This window comes from Hipposideros armiger, unplaced genomic scaffold (genome assembly GCF_001890085.2).
Source record: "Hipposideros armiger isolate ML-2016 unplaced genomic scaffold, ASM189008v1 scaffold_486, whole genome shotgun sequence".
In the NCBI taxonomy this organism is placed as follows: Eukaryota; Metazoa; Chordata; class Mammalia; order Chiroptera; family Hipposideridae; genus Hipposideros; species Hipposideros armiger.
In genome coordinates, this window is record NW_017731836.1 from 832,866 (window position 1) to 849,398 (window position 16,533).

A 16,533-nucleotide genomic window follows, 5' to 3' on the forward strand; every position below is an offset into this window, starting at 1 on the left:
TTCTACTTGTTTATAGCAGATTCTACTAGAACTGTTTTTAATTCCTTGGGAAATTTTATTTCATATATATATATATATATATATATATATATATAGACACACATATATATACACACATACATATATATATATGAAATTTCTAAAACTTACTCATTTGCATTTTATAACTTTTATCTTCATATGTTTCAGGAAGCAGTTCAGGTACTTCTGAAGCATTCTGCAGATGTTAATGCTCGAGACAAAAACTGGCAAACCCCTTTACACATAGCTGCTGCTAATAAAGCCGTAAAATGCGCTGAAGCTTTGGTACCTCTTCTGAGTAATGTAAACGTGTCTGATCGAGCAGGGAGAACTGCATTACATCATGCAGCTTTTAGTGGACATGGTGAGGTAGGTGATGTTCAATTAGACAGTGATTCTCTCTCCCTACATCCACCCTCTATCCCCTCCCCTTCACCCCAATTATTAATGAGCTTGCCTTTTTCAGCCATTTAGTCCATGGTAAAAGCAAATAAAAATATCTGTCTCATTAGTTTAGTCTACTTTTACAGTGCAAGCCCTTAGACTTCTTTTCATGATAATTCGTGATCTAACTTTCTCAAATTTAGAAATTTGTCAGATATGGCCCATGCACTGACTTGATTTTCATAGTTAACCTGGAAAGATTCAAAGGAGAACACTGCCAACTATAACACAATGTAAGAACTATGTCCTGTCATTGGAAAAAATAATCTAGGAGACAGAGCCATTTATTGTGTTCCCAGAAAGATAGTAGCAAAGGAAGGTGGAGTTTAGAAAACATTTTCTTATAATTTATTACCAACATTTAGTTAAGCATTCTTTGGTAACAGGCCATCAAAAGAAAACAACTTAAGAAAATAAGTGTTTAATTGTCTTGTACAACAAACATTGCTTAATGTTAGGTGCTGTCATGGCAAAGAGTACGATTTATGTGTACATGGAAGACTTAGAAAAGAAGGAAACACAGAGTTAGAACCTTTGAGTCCAGCTTGTCCAGTCCTTCATTTTTGTTGTAGACAAACTAAAAGTGGTAAAGTGACATTCCTTCCCAAGATTCCATGGCTGAGAGCTAATGGCCGCAGTGTTATTTTTACTGTTCTTCTCTGCCTTTGCAACAAAGAATTCTTGTCTCCACTGTGGTAAAGATCATAAGATGCATCCTTTTTGGAAATCTGTAAGTGCCCTTTCCAATGGGGAAACTATGGTAAATATGGTTAGATGTAATACAGATATTATTCTTGATACATTATGAGGTAAATAGACTGCAATGACCTTCAGGTCTAATCATATTATGGACATTACACTTGTGTTTGAATTAAATTTAAGACATTTGTGGCGTGAGAATGCATTTTGCATTTTAATAACACTTTGGGCTATAAAAAATGGAATAAAACTTCTTTTTAAATATTTCACCTTTAGACTTTCCAGATTTGTACTTAGTTGTTCATAAAATACCAGGACTCAAAGTGGCATCTTTAAAAGATACTGATGCCTGACTTCAGTAACACCTACAGTGAACCTTTTTTCATACTTTGTCCTGTTATTTATTAAATTCTTTTAAAGGGTCTTCAGTATTTTGTATAGCTCCTTTCTATAAATGCAGAAATTTAGTGCCAGAGAGTTTGAGATGAGAGTATTCATCACAAGGGATATTCATGAACAGTTGTCCTTTTGAATTTTGATAAAACTGTTTATTGTAATTCCAGATGGTTAAGCTACTCCTGTCTAGAGGTGCCAATATTAATGCTTTTGACAAGAAAGATAGACGTGCTATCCATTGGGCAGCTTATATGGGTATGTATTTTTTAATTTTTTTTTGTATTATTAATTCAGGAAAAGTTGTACATTTTAGTACTTGGATTTGGTGTCATGTTTGTCTTTTAGTGTGAAGTTACACTGTATCTGAGTTTGCTGCCTAAGTGGAAGCAGCCTAGTAGTGGGCTGAACAAAAGGGTATAGGGTCCAGTTCTCCTAAAAGCTGTTTTAAATTAATTCTGCTTACCTTTAAATGGAGAGACATCCTACACACAAGCCTGGGATACATAATTCAGATTAGTGTTTATTTACTAAAAGCCCATTCTCATGCCCACTTATTTTTATGAGAATATTAAGGTAGAAGTTATGAAAATGCATTAGGAAGCCTATTATTTTGGGCAAAGCACTGAGATAAATAGGCATCATCATGTTTGATTTCTACAGCAGTAATTTCCCAGAAAGAAACTGAGGCTTACAGTATAGGCTTTTCTGCTGTAATATAATATATATGTTCTTGGGAAAATCTTAGGATCTGCAAAATTGCACTTGAAAACTAACAGAGCTCATGAGAAAATAGTCCTGGGGCAGACTACCCAAAACCTGTGCAACTTTGTGACCACTGCTCTAACAAAAACATTAATTGTTTCTTGAGGTAAGTTGGACAGCCATGGAGGAAGCAGATCAGCTTACCTCAGGATATTTTTAAATACACAAAAAGAGAAGAGTAGAAACGCTGTCTTGTGGGTGCTAAGACCATGCAGGTGGAAATAGATCTCTAAGCACCGAGGAAGTACAGCCTACCACATCCTTGCAAGTTCTGCAAGACTAAGGTTGTACCTCTGGGAGGAATCCATGGAAACAGGCATTCCTTTTTCAAGTTTCGTAAAGTAGAACTGAAAGAACTCCTCTTGCAGCTATGGAGCTCAGAGCTTTTTTTCCTCCTTCTGCCAAGGGGTATCGTTCTGCTTCTGTTATTCTGGCTCCTCTGGCTTAGGAAGAATCACATATGGACTGACATTTCTTCTGGTTTCATGTAATACTGGTATCATTACCTGATTTACCACTCACACTACCTGATTACAGACACCTGGCTAGCCACCTTTCTTACAGTCATAGCTTATCCTCATTACTTCCTGCTCTTGGTTTTATCTTTCCCTATAATCTTACTTAAAAGTAAAAGATTAAAGGAAGATTTGATGGAAGATGATTAATTTTTAAAGCTATATAAAGTTGTAAAATAGGAAAATGTAACAAAACAAATCAACTTAAACCAGTTATCAATAACCCCAAGGTCCAGGAAAATCCTTTGCTTATAGTAGAAATAACCAAAAGTAGTAGAATCCATCTTGAATTGCAAGTCTGACCTTTAGTGTAGGTGTAAAGGAAGATCAAAGCTAAAGGCTAATATCCTTGTCAGCTGGTTCCTATTTTGAAAGCCAAAGACTGAAAATCTTGAATTCTTGGTTTTTGTCTCACACTGAAGGTTTGTGCCTCTATGTCATGGGCAATTTTCTTTTCTTAATTGAAGATTTTCCATATTTTAAGTCTTGGGAACTTTTCTGAATATTCTGGTGTAGCTTCTTCAAGATAGTTTAGGAATAGCTTAGTCTCTGTGATTTAAAACTGTGCACCTTATATTAAAGTCTTTACACATTAAGCAGAGTGCATCAGGCCTTTTACCTCCAGAGTTAGATTAGTGTGTGTATCTCATGAGACCTTGGATGGCCTTGTTTTCCTTGATCCACTAAGTCATTTTTTAGGTCAGTTGTGGAGTGAGAAAGATATTCTCTGTTTCTCATTATTTACTTATCCAGTTAATTTGTATTTTTATCTTTTTTAAAAGATATTTAGGATTATATTTCATGTCTTCCATATGCTCATCTATTTTCTTTTTTCCATAAACATATTTTCAGGTCACATTGAAGTAGTGAAATTACTCGTGGCACATGGGGCTGAAGTGACATGCAAGGATAAGAAGTCTTACACACCTCTTCATGCTGCAGCCTCCAGTGGAATGATCAGCGTAGTCAAGTACCTTCTAGATCTCGGAGTTGATGTAGGTATATAGACTGAGTAGTATAAAAGAATGGAGCATTTTATATGGGATTTCATTGTTGGTGGAAGTTACTTCCAATTTAAAAGCTGCTTGCATACAATAATGTTTTTGTCCTTTAACCAGATATTTATCATGCATTGGTATCTGATCAAGGCTTGTAATTAGTCAAAGTATAGTAAAAGGTAAAATACATTTTAAAGGTGAAGGATGAATTGACAGAAGTTTTTCTTCTCCATCATATATTCCAGCTATGTAGCTCTATTTCAGCTATGGAAACCAGCAGATCAGACACACTTGGATTATTTTTCCCAAGTGGCTAGGTTATTGTTAGTCTTATTTGCCCAGTTAGTTTAATATTCCCTTTAAATGACTACAGGAGTTCACATTACAGGATCTTGGCAAGAGCTAGCCCAGAAAACTAGAGGCTCTTGCCCAACAACTGTAAGTGTCCCTTACTATATGAGTCTATTTGGTTAGGAGGGTTGTTGCTTTATCTGAATATATTTGATTCCTGAATTGAGATAGCTAAGAATACCTGTAGCTTCCACAGACCATTCTTTGAACACATGCACTTTACACCCACACCCACTCTTAGTATATTTACTCTTATTTTAGGTACAGTTCTGACAAATTCATTTAGTTCTTCAAAACACAAATTAAAAGCAGAAAATTAGAAGGAGAGAGGGTAAGGCCCTGCTAAAGGAAGGCAGTTTAGATCAGCTACAAATAAAGAAAAGAAAAAGGTAGGTGATAGTCTGGACAAAGGATATACAGCAGAACTGTAGAGTTGAATAGACTCTTAATTTAAGGATGATGTGAAGCACTTTGCCTAACGCAAGCAAGTTGCTATTGAATGTGTGGGATGTTGAGAAGTTGTAAAAATCTAAACACATTGTTAGTATGATCTTTTAAAGTACAAAAAGATAAAAGTTTTATTTCAACAAACAGTTCCTATAGCTGTATTTCAACAGAGTAACATAATGCTTTAAAAGACCCCTGAGCCAGATAAATGAGACACCTTGTTTCTGATCACTGTTTCAAGTCCATTCTGATACAATTTCTAAAACCTATTTTATTGACAATAAAATAACATTTGTAAACCCTGGTGACAGCGTATTCTTTGAAATAAATGGTCAGACTTAGAGCCATTTAGTGATGTGTGGTCACCAATTACATAACCTTATTAGTTTCCTAGGGCTGCCATCACAAATTACCATGAAGTGAGTCGCTTAAAACAATGAATTTAATCTCTCAAAGTTCTGGAGGCCCTGAGGGAGAATCTATTCCATGTCTCTTACCTTTTGGTGATGAAAGCTAGGCACTTTAACTAAAGTTAAGTGTTACTTTTTCACTTCCCCCAATTTCTGTTACTAAGGACCTGAGAAAAGAAAATGTTAAATAAAGTTGTGATAAGTTGGAGCCAACTGCAACTTATCAGTCTCCACACAGGACTTCCCCTAGCTTCTGACCAACTACAAGTTTGGGGAGTTTCCCAAAACTACTGTCAGGTTTCATAATTCATTAGAATCACTCAAAAAACTCACTAAAAGCTATTGTACTCACAGTTATGGCTTATTACACAGAAAAGATACAAGTTAAGATCAGCCAAAGGAAGAGACACACAGGGCCGAGTCCAGAGGTATTCTAAATACGAAGCTTCCATTGGCCTCTCCCTGTGGTTAGGACTCATTACTCTCCCAGCATCAGTGTGTGGCAGTATGCACATACGGATAGTATTGCCAACAAGGAAAGCTCACCTGAGCTTTGTTTCCAGAGTTCTTACTGGGGCTCCATTACATAGGCATCATTGATTTTATCAATTGCCCACATGTGTGATTTCAGCCTCCAAGTCCACGGATACCGAAAGACCCAAAGCTCCCATCCTAAATCACATGGTTGGTTTATGTGGCATGGTCAGCCTCTACCTATCCTAAGACTACTGGCAGTGGCCAGTCCTCCTTTAAGATCCAGTGTAGCCAGCGCCCTCCCTAAACAAGGACACTTCTATCAGGTACACTATAAATTACCTCCCAGAAGACAAGGTCAAAGACCAAGCATCTCTTTGGGCAAAGGTCACATTCTTTAATCTTCTGTCACTACAAGCAAAAAGGCTAAAAATATGCACGTTATTCAATATATGTCAGAATTTTCAGTTTGTGTTCATTTTTCATGATTCTTAGAGTTAATTCTATAATTGTCCCTTACTAGAAGACTTTTAGAAATATGTTACTTTAGTTTTTATTTTCCTAAAATATCTCTCTTGGAATCATTCAATTTTGTCATGAAGTGGACATTGTACATGTGAATTATATTCCCTAAATGTACAAAATCCATTTGATACCAAAATGCTGTTTTTAAAAGAACTTCAGAATTATAAGCCTATCTGTGTACTTTGCCTATTTGTTTCTCACTTTAATAATTTGATTGCAATCACAACATTGCCAAAACAGCTCACAACAATGATAATTAGCAAGACTACATTAACACTAACATTTATTTTTTTCTCCCTATAGATGAATGAACCAAATGCCTATGGAAATACACCTCTTCATGTAGCCTGCTATAATGGCCAAGATGTTGTAGTGAATGAACTTATAGACTGTGGTGCTAATGTAAATCAAAAGAATGAGAAAGGATTTACTCCTTTACACTTTGCTGCTGCATCAACACATGGAGCATTGTGTTTAGAGCTTCTAGTAGGCAATGGGGCTGATGTCAATATGAAGGTATGAAATAAAATCAGAATCCATACTGTAGTATTTAGGAATTCACTGTTTAAAACAATACCAGTAACAAGTATTATCACATAACAAAAAGGAACAAATTACTGATAACACCTAAGAACACAGATGAATCTTTAAAATATTATGTTGAGTGAAGCCTTACAGAAGAATATATACACTATTTCCATTTGTTTAAGGTTCTAGAACAGACAAAATTCCATTTATATGGGGTTCCAGAGTCTATAGTTGCGGGGGGGGGGGGAGAACAATTGTTGCCTCTGGGAAGAGGGATTGTTGTAAAGGGGGCATGCATAGGGAAACTTTCTGGGTTGATAGTAATGGTCTGTGTTAAGATATGTACACTTCATTGCATGTATATTTTCCCTTAGAAGGTAACAAACCAAACAAATGTTGAACCCTAGTTAATGATATGTATACTGAAGTTTTCAGAGGTAATACGTAGTGATATTTGCAACTAACTTTGAAAAGCATCAAATAATTGGATGATGGGTGGTTGGATGGGGAGATTGATATGTGATAATGCATATATATATATAGTAAAATGTTAGAGTAGAATCTCGAAGGTTTGTATATGGATGTGCACTATAATATTCTTTCAAATTCTCTGTTTCGAAATTTTTCACAGCATTAGAGAAATTAAAAGACCAATATCAATGTGTTACATATAAGGAATTTTGGGGTTTTGGTCATACTTTCAGAAAAGAGCATTTGAATTTTAGAAATATGTGAAAATCCTGGAGCCAAAATAAATGTACTTTCATTGTGTCTGTGAAAAAGCACGTGCAGCTATGATTTTGAACATCACTACTTTATAATGTGTAATCATTATTTTAGGTTGTCCAAAATGCTTTCACTGATTACTTCTGTAGTAATTCATCAATTCATTCTTTGAGCATTTACTTGCTAGACTGTGTCCTGTGGTATGCAGAAAAGAAAAGCACAAACAAAATTGAACCATTTAGGATTAGTAAAAACATTTTAGCTTAAAATGGTTGTCAGAGCTTTAATTACAATAAGATTTCAGCTCCCTTTTTTAGATATGGTAAGCCAGTGTCTTTCAGACTGGTGGAGAAAGGAGTCCATTTTCTTACGTCTAACTTCAGAGGAGCCCTTAGTGATGCCACTGACCTACTCTGACAGCTGTAGCAGCAGCAAGTCCATCTGTAATTAGGTCATTGCTCTAAATTGCCCACTCCCGGTTAAAGGACAAAATTTATACATATCACATCCAAGGAAGGAAAGGGCATGAGGCATCATAAAGAACCTCTATTGTGTTTACAGTTAAAATGTCTCTTTTAAGAATATATATTTAAAGCTTTCAATTCTCAAATTATCTACTAAAGTTTTTTTAATCGTTTATATAATTAGTAAAAATTTATTGATAATGTTTGAACTGCTTATTTTAATTTGAAGAATTTTTGGATAACCAAGGCCCAGAAAAATATCTACTTGTTTCTTCAAAGGCCTGATAATATTATTTTAATGAAGATTAGGCTATTTCAAAAATAAAATTTGGGAATTATCTTAACAGTCCTCAAAAGAAAAGATCACAACTAAATCTTTTTAGTCTCTATGAGACCTGTTTATGATAAAGTAGCTAAAATCATCTTTGTGTGTTAAATATTAACTATCATGGAATAAGGGAGGCTTACTATATATCGTTAGCTATTGTACATTTTTTAGCGAATGTGGTGCTGTCCTTAAGGGTAAAAGTTAGACATTTTATTTTATACAGTGCCATTTAGACATGGCTGCTTAATATAATTTGATGATAATCACTTGATTCATATGTCAGTGTTTACCTTACATAGCTGACTCCTGTACCTATGATATTTTTAAGTCTATTGTTTTCTTTTGAAGTGTAGAATGAGAATCAGTCCTACAAGAGGCTCACTTACAGTATAATGCTCAGACCAGTGGTCCTATTTGAAGTTACCTCCTTAATGATTTAGAAAATTCAGTGGTAGCTTTTACACATGACAAGGAAATTTTTTGACAAAGCAGTTAAGATGTGGTAGTTAAGTAGATTTGAAGGCAACAGCCTATGATGTTTAAAAATAGATTTCATAAAAGCTGCCTTAATCTTGCCTAAGGATGTATGACATCCCATTTATATGCAATTGTCCAATTACCTATTGCCAAATTCCATTGGAACACATTTCCCATGCTGTTAATGACTTCTAACGTACCTTCCAGGTCTGAAATTATATAAAAATTGTTGATAGCTGTGAGCATTCAACCAGTAAGAATGTATAGTATGTCCTCGCCTAACGTCATTGATAGTTTCTGCAATTTTAAGTGAAATAACATATTACGAAACAAGATAGGCTCATTGACATAAACAAAAGTTCCTGCAGAATCTCATCAACATTATGAAACGGCATTATTTGAGGACCTGCTGTACATTCATTCAAGAATATGTCTTCACCCCTAACACCTGTGTTTCCTATATTTGTCAAATCAGTGCTTATCAAATTGTTGCTTGACTAAGGAGCTAAGGCTTTGACACTTGCCTTATATTAAAAATTATATTTGCTAACCTTCATGTTCTCCTTATCAAATCATCTCTTTCTCTTTGCTTCATCTTTTCTCCCTATCCCATTCCTTGTTTTAATGTTTCTGTCCTTGATTAAGTTGCAGATAACTAGACATTGGAATGTGAATTTAGGTTTGTAATTATTCAGTTTACAAGTTTTTAAATTGGTTGTCCTTACAGAGTACCAAATAGAGGGAAAATGAATGGAATTCAAAGCAATATGGGTCTGGTTTTTTAACCTTGCTTATCATGAGCCCTATTGCATTGGTTGTATCACTTACATACACACCTTTTCCCACCCCACCCTGTTCTTTAAGGGTACATTTTGGTCAGATAAATAAAATACCCCAAGTACTTAATTTAAAATTTAAACCTAAAAGGTACTATGATTCATATGGCTTTTTTTGTTGTTGCTGTCTTTGGTCACCTGTGAAACTAACTCTTAGGATTTTGGTGGATCTTTTTTATTTGTTATTTAAAACTCTTAATTTGATTCTAAAATGAGTTAAGGTGACAAGGAAAAAAACCTACCCATTGTCTTCTCAATTCAGACAGAAGTAATTGTGCTGTCCTCCCTCCTAACATGTCTTAGGGTGGACTTTTTACTTGGGAATCTGATTCTCTTTCTTCCTTTGTTATATTTAGACTACTTTTTATGACCAATATGTAGAAAGAAAATGTTAATCCAGTACTACCTATATGCTTTTATAGTAAAGGACTTCACCACCTATTAGCTATGAGACCTGGTTACGTTACTTAACTCCAGGGCCTATAAAACAGGGTTCGTGGTACCAATCTCATAGGGTTGTGAGGAGTAAGTGACTAATATACATGAACTATTTTAAAACTGTGCCTGGAACATAGTGCTTACTGTATCTATAAATGTGAGCTATAATTATGTCTTTCAAATTTCATCATTTTATGAACTCAAATTTTTATTACAGTTTAGTTTGAGGGGGTTATCTGTAAAAATATCTGTAAGTATTAACAATAAAAATCAAGATATGTCATATAGGGAACATTTTGAAAAGATACTACAAACTAGGATCCTTTTATTAAAATGTTTTCATGATTCTTGTTCTCTTTTTTTCTGGTTGAAAGAATAACAACTGGCATATAAATAAAAGAACACCAAATAGAAATAATATTGCATTGCTAGAAAAGTCATGACGTATTTTTCTATGTTTTTCATTGCAAAAATGCGTCATGACTTTTCCGACGACCCAATAGTTTATATTGTAACAGACACTGGTATGTTATGTGGATGTTTTACAAAAATTATTATATTTATTCTATGAAGCAGACCTAGGAGGTGTAGGTGGTATTATATCCATTTTCAGTTGAGGAAGTGAAGGCTCAGGAATTTAGGCAACTTCTCTCAAATCTTGCCGTTGGAAGTGACAGCTAGATTCATGCTCAGGTTATTCTAACTCCTGAGCCTGAGCTTGTTTGCTCACTCGCTAGGGTTTTTTCTTCCTCTTGTTGCACACTCTGCCTCCAAAAGATTGAAAATCCTTTAAGATAACTTGCCAATTGAATGACTTGTTTGCTTGAAAAAGACAATATAAAATTATGGAATCAAATACCTAGATAGGTATTTATGAAGTTGGTCTAATACTCCATTATAATAATGAAATGGGGGTTTCTTAAGGAGATCTCCATTATATAATTTTAGTATAAACTTATGACACATCACATTTCAATTAAGTAATTTGAGAAAATAACTAGTAATAACAATAACTAGTAAAAACAATATACGTATCAAGTTTTTAAAGTGAATTATAGTGGCTACAATTAATTCTAACATTCACTTTTCCTTGGTGGAGGAGGGATTCAGTATTTCTTAGAATGGAAGAATTGTAGTAATGTGAAATTTTTGAAAAATGGGACTGTACAACTGTCCCCTGGCTGTACCACTTCCGATTATGTGATCTTGGTTGAGTCATTTAATATCCTTGTGCTTCAGTTTCTCCACCTGTGAAATAGGAACAATATTACAATTACGCCATACCTACCATGCAGAGCTTTTTTATAAACTGTAGGCTTTGAGTTTTTTTTATATTTGTGCTTTATGATATACATGCTAAGAGAATTAGTCCATAATTTTGAACAGCTGTTTTACCTCCATACTCTTCAATTAACCTTAATGCATGAGTAATATTTGTACAAAATAAAGATGCAAAGAGATATTCAAAATAAAACTAAGGATTACATATTATGGGTATAACAATAATTTTAAACTTCTTTCATTTGATTATTTCAGAGCAAAGATGGGAAAACCCCACTGCATATGACTGCTCTCCACGGTAGATTCTCCAGATCACAAACCATTATCCAGAGTGGTAAAAAGTATTTCTGTTTGTTTTTTTTCTTAAATGTAGTAAAAACATCCACAGAATGAATGGTATTGAGGAATTGTCATAGCAGTCTGTATATTTGATATTTGATATCAGAGCTCATGAATATCAAATAATAAAGAATATAAAGTGCCACTTATATGTATCTTTCATAATTTTGTTTTTCATTTATTTTTGGTTTTTTACCCCTGGATTATAAGTATAATTTCTCTAGCAGTTAGTGTTGGCTTTTTTTAAATATTGCTAAAGAGAAAACGCTGCCTTTCCACTGCAGCTGGTATATGTTAACAAAGCTCTGTTGCAAGTCGTTTCCCCCCTTTGAATATTTTCAACTATTTTTAGGATTTTCATTTATTTTCTGAACTAACACTAGGCAAGCTCAACTTTTAAATAAAAAGAACTTTTAGGAACCTTATTTTAAAGCATTGTTTCCCAAGCCATGTTCCAAGAAACTGCTTGTTCGTATTCCTCAAGATAATAGCTGTTATGGTTTTGCAAGGGGAAAGTAGGAGTAGGTTCATGGTCAAATAATTGGTGAAGCATTGCATGCGTTCTTCTTGATGATGCACAGAGTGTACGCATTGAACTCTGAAAAGTCTTGCTCTAAAGAAATGTACTTACTTTTCTTTTAATACAGTGGTTTCCAAACTTGGACCCTAGAATCCTTACGTATAAAATCTGTAACTCCAGTGCCTGGCCCAATAAGTATATTATGAATGAAATCTAGTTAAATCACTATATGCATTAGTTGGTGCTTGAATAGCACTTTATCTTACTGTTCGTGTAATAGAGTTGACTTGATCTTTATATAGTCCAGTGTCTGATAGTATGTCCTTTGTTGCAGGAGCTGTAATTGACTGTGAGGATAAGAATGGAAACACCCCTTTGCACATAGCAGCAAGGTACGGCCATGAGCTGCTAATCAACACTCTTATTACAAGTGGTGCTGACACTGCAAAGTAAGTACTTACAAGGTGTTGATAGCTGTGACTGGGAAACACAGGAGGAGGTGAACTTTAGTTTCCTAGATATTTCAAGTAGAAATGTGAATTTTGTCCTCAATATTGTACTAATTGCTGGAGCTTTCTCCTGTTTGTGTTTACGATGTGATAGAATAGAATGATAACGATTTTATTTGGTAAGCCAGCATAGAGTACTTTGATATATTTTTTAACCCCAGTTCTTAATTATGTAGTTTTAATCACAGCTTTTAATTGTTGTGATCTATTTATTTTTAATCTAAAAGTAAATAAAAGACCTGAAAAAGTTTACATGCTGAATACTTTTCTTTTTCATCCAAGTACTACTATTCTGTAGCTAGTGATTTTCAGGTACAGAGCTTAGAGGTGCCTTGGTAGGTGCTGCAAAGAATCCTTTGCACCCTACTTGGGTCACAACAGCTTGCTTTTATCTATTTTAGATGTTAAAGTTTCCATGTAAGATTTTGTTTGAAAGATGGATTCTCTTGCGTGCTCTGCAGAAGTAAACACCCTACTTAAATTGATGTTTATCATTCCTATGTGCGATACTATGGCTGAACACTTTTTCTTCCTTTTTCTGTGAAGTTTTTGGTTTAGCCATGTAGATATAAATTTGGGCTTTTTTCCACATCTGTACAAGTAACTCTAGTTCATTCATTTTATAAAATTTAATCATGGTATAAAGATTTCTCTGTTTTCCTTAATTGCAAACATAGGTTGCTACCAATTTTTTTACTATTATAAAAAAGTATTGCAGTGGACTTTCTTGAACATAATGCCTTGTGGTAATGATTCTCAGTGAAGTGGAGGGAATGGATTTTGTTCTCTAGGCAAATGTCTAGAGACCTTTTTAGTTGTCATATTTTGGGGAGGAGGTTGTTACTGGCATATAGTGTAGATAGAGCCCAGGGACACTGCTGAGCATCCTACATGCACAGGATAGCCCCCCACACACAGACATCAAAATTCATAATGACAAATGTGCTGAAGTTGATAAACCCTGCTCTTTGAGGAAAAATGCCTGATAAGCTATGCCCAACTTCAACCTTTTGCCAAATCACTCTCCAAAGTGTTAGGTTTTGACTCACCTAGCTTTTCACTTTAAGTAGTTTTTTTGTAATTTATTTAAATGATTGTATTTTTCTTATGGCTCGTCCTCGTTAGTATAGTGGTGAGTATCCTCGCCTGTCATAAATTATTGTATTTTTCTTGTATTATAATGAGGATACCGTTCTATTTCCTTTAGGCGTGGCATACATGGAATGTTCCCCCTCCATTTGGCAGCCTTAAGTGGTTTTTCAGATTGCTGCAGGAAACTTCTTTCTTCTGGTAAGTGGAACCTTCACAGACTGATTCTCCTTTTTTTTTGTCTCCCCAACTCACCCACCCCCATTTTAATACAATTTCTTTATCCTGCTCTTCCAAAATTACATATAGGTATCTCCACGTGTGAATAATTTATTAACCCCTCTTAGAAGATGTTGGGTTCTTTAATTTTAAGATTTGATTTTCTCTTCAGCTCTGGGAAAGGTTTTATTTTTCCAGTAATTTCCTCCACTGTTAGTGGGGAATGGGATGTGGAGTATTTGTAGAGCAGATTCTCTTCATTGAATGGTAGTCTTCATGTCCAGAAGCAAAATATCTTCATTTACATGCTTCCTTTTTAAGAGCCAATTGCAATCCTACCATCTCTGCTAGGTTTGTGAAATTATGTCATATATAATTACTATTTTAAAAAACCATAATCATAGTCAGTTTGAAACAAAACAGGATCAATAGCTTTCTATAAGTATTACTGCAAAATTGTGGTCCTTATTATTAAATGCATAGAATTACTAAATATATAAGATTTAATTGATTTTAAGTGATATTCTATTTCTCAAAGTGTTAAGAAAGTTGAACAGATTTTGTATATTAATGCTCCTGATTGCTGAAAGAATTATGGGAAAGTTTCAGTGAAAATTAACATATTGTGAGACATTTCTGAGTTTTTCTTAAATGATATTTTTTAAGTGAGTTAATTCCATTTTTAAAGTGTATGTCCACAAGTATTCACGTACCCATTTATCTATGTAAGAGAATTCTAAAATTTCTTCTCAACATTAGTAGTAATTCACAGGTAGCAAAGCAGCTATGGTTAAAAAAAAAACAGCTTTATAAGATACAATCCATATAGCATATAATTAATCCATTTAAAGTTTACAATTCATTGATTTTTAGTATACTCTGAAGCGTGTAACCATCACTACAATCAGTTTTACGACACTTTTATTCCCCTTAAAAGAAAACCCATTAGCAGTCCGTCCCCATTTCCTCCCTCCCCTAGCCCTAAGCAACTACTAGTCTACTTTCTGTTTCTATAAATTTGCCTGTTGTAGTCAGTTCATAGAAATGGAATAACCCAAGATGTGGTCTTTTATGACTGGTTTCTTGCACTTAGCAAGATGTTCTCAAAGGTAATCCATATTGTAACATAATCAGTACTTTATTTCTCTTTATTGCTGAATAATATTATACATTATTCATCTATTTTCAATAATTTTGTACCCATTTATAATTCATTTTTGTTTGAGATTGAGGTGTGTGACTCATGACATTTCTTGACATAACATTTTAAAGCAACATATCTATAGTATTATCTAAGATGTATTCTTTCTGGTAGGATTCGATATAGACACCCCAGATGACTTTGGCAGGACCTGTCTACATGCAGCTGCAGCTGGAGGGTATGTTAACAAAATTTTGACTGTTTTAAGAAAAGGGTAGCTAGCTGTGACAGTTTTTCTCTTAACTTTGTTTCTCTTTATCAGTGCTAGGCTACCACAAAATAGAAAACAAAACATAACCAGAGTGGTTTGGGAGAAGAAAGCCAGAGTGGTAGAAATTGCTTTTTTTTTAATCTCCTACCTGAGTCATAAGTTGTGAGTGGGAGAAATAGAACAAACCTACAAAAGGAAGTGTTGCTTTCTGTAAGAGAAAATCATTCCTGGACAAATAAAAACATGTATTTCCTCAAACACTGGGACTGTCCTAAGTAACACTGGTATTCTTTGAAAGAAGATGTTTGGGGTTTTTTAATTATAATTTCAGAGGGAAAAAATGTCAACAGCCATTTATGTCTTGCCCCTACTCAGGGCTGGTATATGGGAAATGGAAACTTTGAGACTGAAAGATTTTGGACTAAGTTTTAAATATTACTGCTATGGAAAACTAGGCAGGTGGTTTTAATGAACAAACTTCAACTAAAACTATTGGTCTCTGAGTCATGCTGCTAATCTAATGCTTTTGGTAACTTAGATCCTAAATTAATGATAAGCCATTGAATTCATGATGACTTATCAAAAGGACATTTGCCAGAATTTTATTCCAGTAATAATTCCTTAGAAATTACTGGTGATTTCTGAAAACAAGTGTGTTGAACCAAGACTACTTACTAGGCCAGTCTCAGTTGTAGAGATGGATTGCGAACATGTGACTGGGTCCTCATGTTTTTCCAAGGTCACCAAAGAACCTTCCAATTAAAAGCTAGCTTCCATGTTACTTGCCTACAGAGAGAGAGAGAGGGAGACAACATGAATGTCTGATTGCTTGGCAGTTAAAATTTTCATTGTAACATAGTAAGTTGATGTTCAGGTTTATAAAAATTAAGTTACAGAAATGCCCATACTCTGCTACAATTTTAAGGATACATCTAAATAAGCAATCATACATAGGAGAAGATAAGGGAAAGCCGACTTTCTGTGTTTTCAGGTTTGATTTTTTTTTAAAATGCGTTTTCATTTAACTTAGTATTAAAAATCACTTAAATTTAAACCGTTCAATTATAAGAATGTTGTTTGAAGTTTAAAGATTCAGATAACTCTTTTACAAACGTAAACTTCCTTTTAAACAGTGACAGCATGATTCATTTATTTCTTATCAACATGCCAATATGTATATAACTTTTTAAGTTCCACATAAGATGAATTTTAATGTTATTATTCTCCATAAAATATAAATCATGCCATTTTATTCACTTTACCCTCATTTAAAAATGTGGTTTCATACTTATTTAAACCTAATTTCATTATAAATTACTGACAAT

General features: G+C 34.3%; 1 protein-coding gene across 10 annotated transcripts in view; it reads left to right on the plus strand.

The window, feature by feature from the left end:
• The window catches only part of ANKRD28 (ankyrin repeat domain 28), a 162,173-nt gene that overhangs the window by 112,409 nt on the left and 33,231 nt on the right, over positions 1-16,533 (plus strand). For all 10 annotated transcript variants that reach the window (XM_019667157.1, XM_019667161.1, XM_019667159.1 and 7 more), the window contains 8 exons: positions 190-390; positions 1,728-1,815; positions 3,690-3,832; positions 6,346-6,558; positions 11,376-11,454; positions 12,314-12,428; positions 13,696-13,778; positions 15,112-15,175. In XM_019667157.1, coding sequence (XP_019522702.1) covers positions 190-390; positions 1,728-1,815; positions 3,690-3,832; positions 6,346-6,558; positions 11,376-11,454; positions 12,314-12,428; positions 13,696-13,778; positions 15,112-15,175 — 986 coding nt within the window. The remainder of the gene's footprint in view (positions 1-189; positions 391-1,727; positions 1,816-3,689; positions 3,833-6,345; positions 6,559-11,375; positions 11,455-12,313; positions 12,429-13,695; positions 13,779-15,111; positions 15,176-16,533) is intronic.